Source organism: Ailuropoda melanoleuca, unplaced genomic scaffold (assembly GCF_002007445.2).
Source record: "Ailuropoda melanoleuca isolate Jingjing unplaced genomic scaffold, ASM200744v2 unplaced-scaffold61975, whole genome shotgun sequence".
In the NCBI taxonomy this organism is placed as follows: Eukaryota; Metazoa; Chordata; class Mammalia; order Carnivora; family Ursidae; genus Ailuropoda; species Ailuropoda melanoleuca.
The window spans coordinates 1-1,039 of NW_023236031.1; the positions used below are offsets into that span (position 1 = coordinate 1).

Here is a 1,039-nt window from a genome sequence, read left to right on the forward strand (position 1 = left end):
CACCGGCCCCACGGGCCCTACCCAGCCCCACACTCACCAGCTCGTTGGCGTGCTTAGACCAGGCAAGGTTGCACACCTGGGAGCCCGTGTCAATGCACTGCAGCGGCTGCCCCGTGAGCGTGTTCCAGAAGCGGATGCAGCGGTCAGCTGTGCCGCCGCCAGAGGCCAGCAGCCCGTGCTGGTGCGGGGACCAGGCGATGGCCTTCACGGCCGCCAGATGCTCTGTGTACTGCTGCACGGGGCTCAGGCTTGAGTGGTTCCAGACCAGCAGCTGTGGGGGCAGTGGCCGTGAGCCCCCCCAAACTCCTCGCAGTCCCCCCACCTCCCCGGGCAGCACCCGCATCGCCCTTCCCTGTGATGGAAGGGATGGCCGGAGGCTGGGACGGCGGGGGCCCCGGGGCGCCTACCTTGTTGTCGTTGCCCCCCGAGGCGAGGAGCTGGTGGTCTGTGGACCACTTGAGCCCACACACCTCCTGCCGGTGGCCCTGCAGCCGCCGCTCCGACTGCAGGGGTGGGGTCCGGATGTCCCTCTGCAGGATCATGCGGTCCCGGCTCCCAGACGAGAGCTGGTCAGCGTTCCAGGCCAGCGCCCCTGGAGGCCGGGCAGAGGGCAAGGGAGGCTGAGGCCTGGCCCCCCCAGAGATCACACCTGCCCCCCAGTGGACTGGGTGGCTCCTCACCGACACGTGCCGTGTGGCCTTCCAGCATGGACAGCTTCTTCCCCGCGGCCGCATCCCAGATCTGCACGAAGCCCTTGTGCGTGCCCACGGCCACCAGGTTCCCCTAGGACCGATCACACAGGGGACACAGCGGGCATGAGGCCCAGGCACGGGGACCACTCCCTGACTGGCCTCCCTGGCTCTCCCTCTCCCTCCTCGTTGCAGGGCCTCAGAGCCACTTCTCTGCGAGTTCCTTTGGGCCAAAATACCCCTGCTTGAACCCTCAGGGAAAACAGCCACACAAATACTCTAGCCGACACACTATAAACATCTGTGTGCGTCCATGTGGGACAGCCGTGCCAGCCGTGGAGGCGGGGGTG

General features: G+C 67.5%; 1 protein-coding gene across 1 annotated transcript; it reads right to left on the reverse strand.

Annotated features, from left to right (window-relative positions):
* Window positions 1–12: 12 nt before the first annotated feature.
* Window positions 13–976, reverse strand: LOC117800006 (fizzy-related protein homolog; the record flags this gene model as incomplete). The annotated part of the gene is made up of 3 exons (XM_034652530.1): window positions 681–976; window positions 408–592; window positions 13–271 (listed from the first exon to the last, which is right to left on the reverse strand). Coding segments are annotated over exons 1-3 (472 nt in total), but the record flags the coding sequence as incomplete, so codon positions are not given.
* Between the last annotated feature and the right edge of the window lie 63 nt (window positions 977–1,039).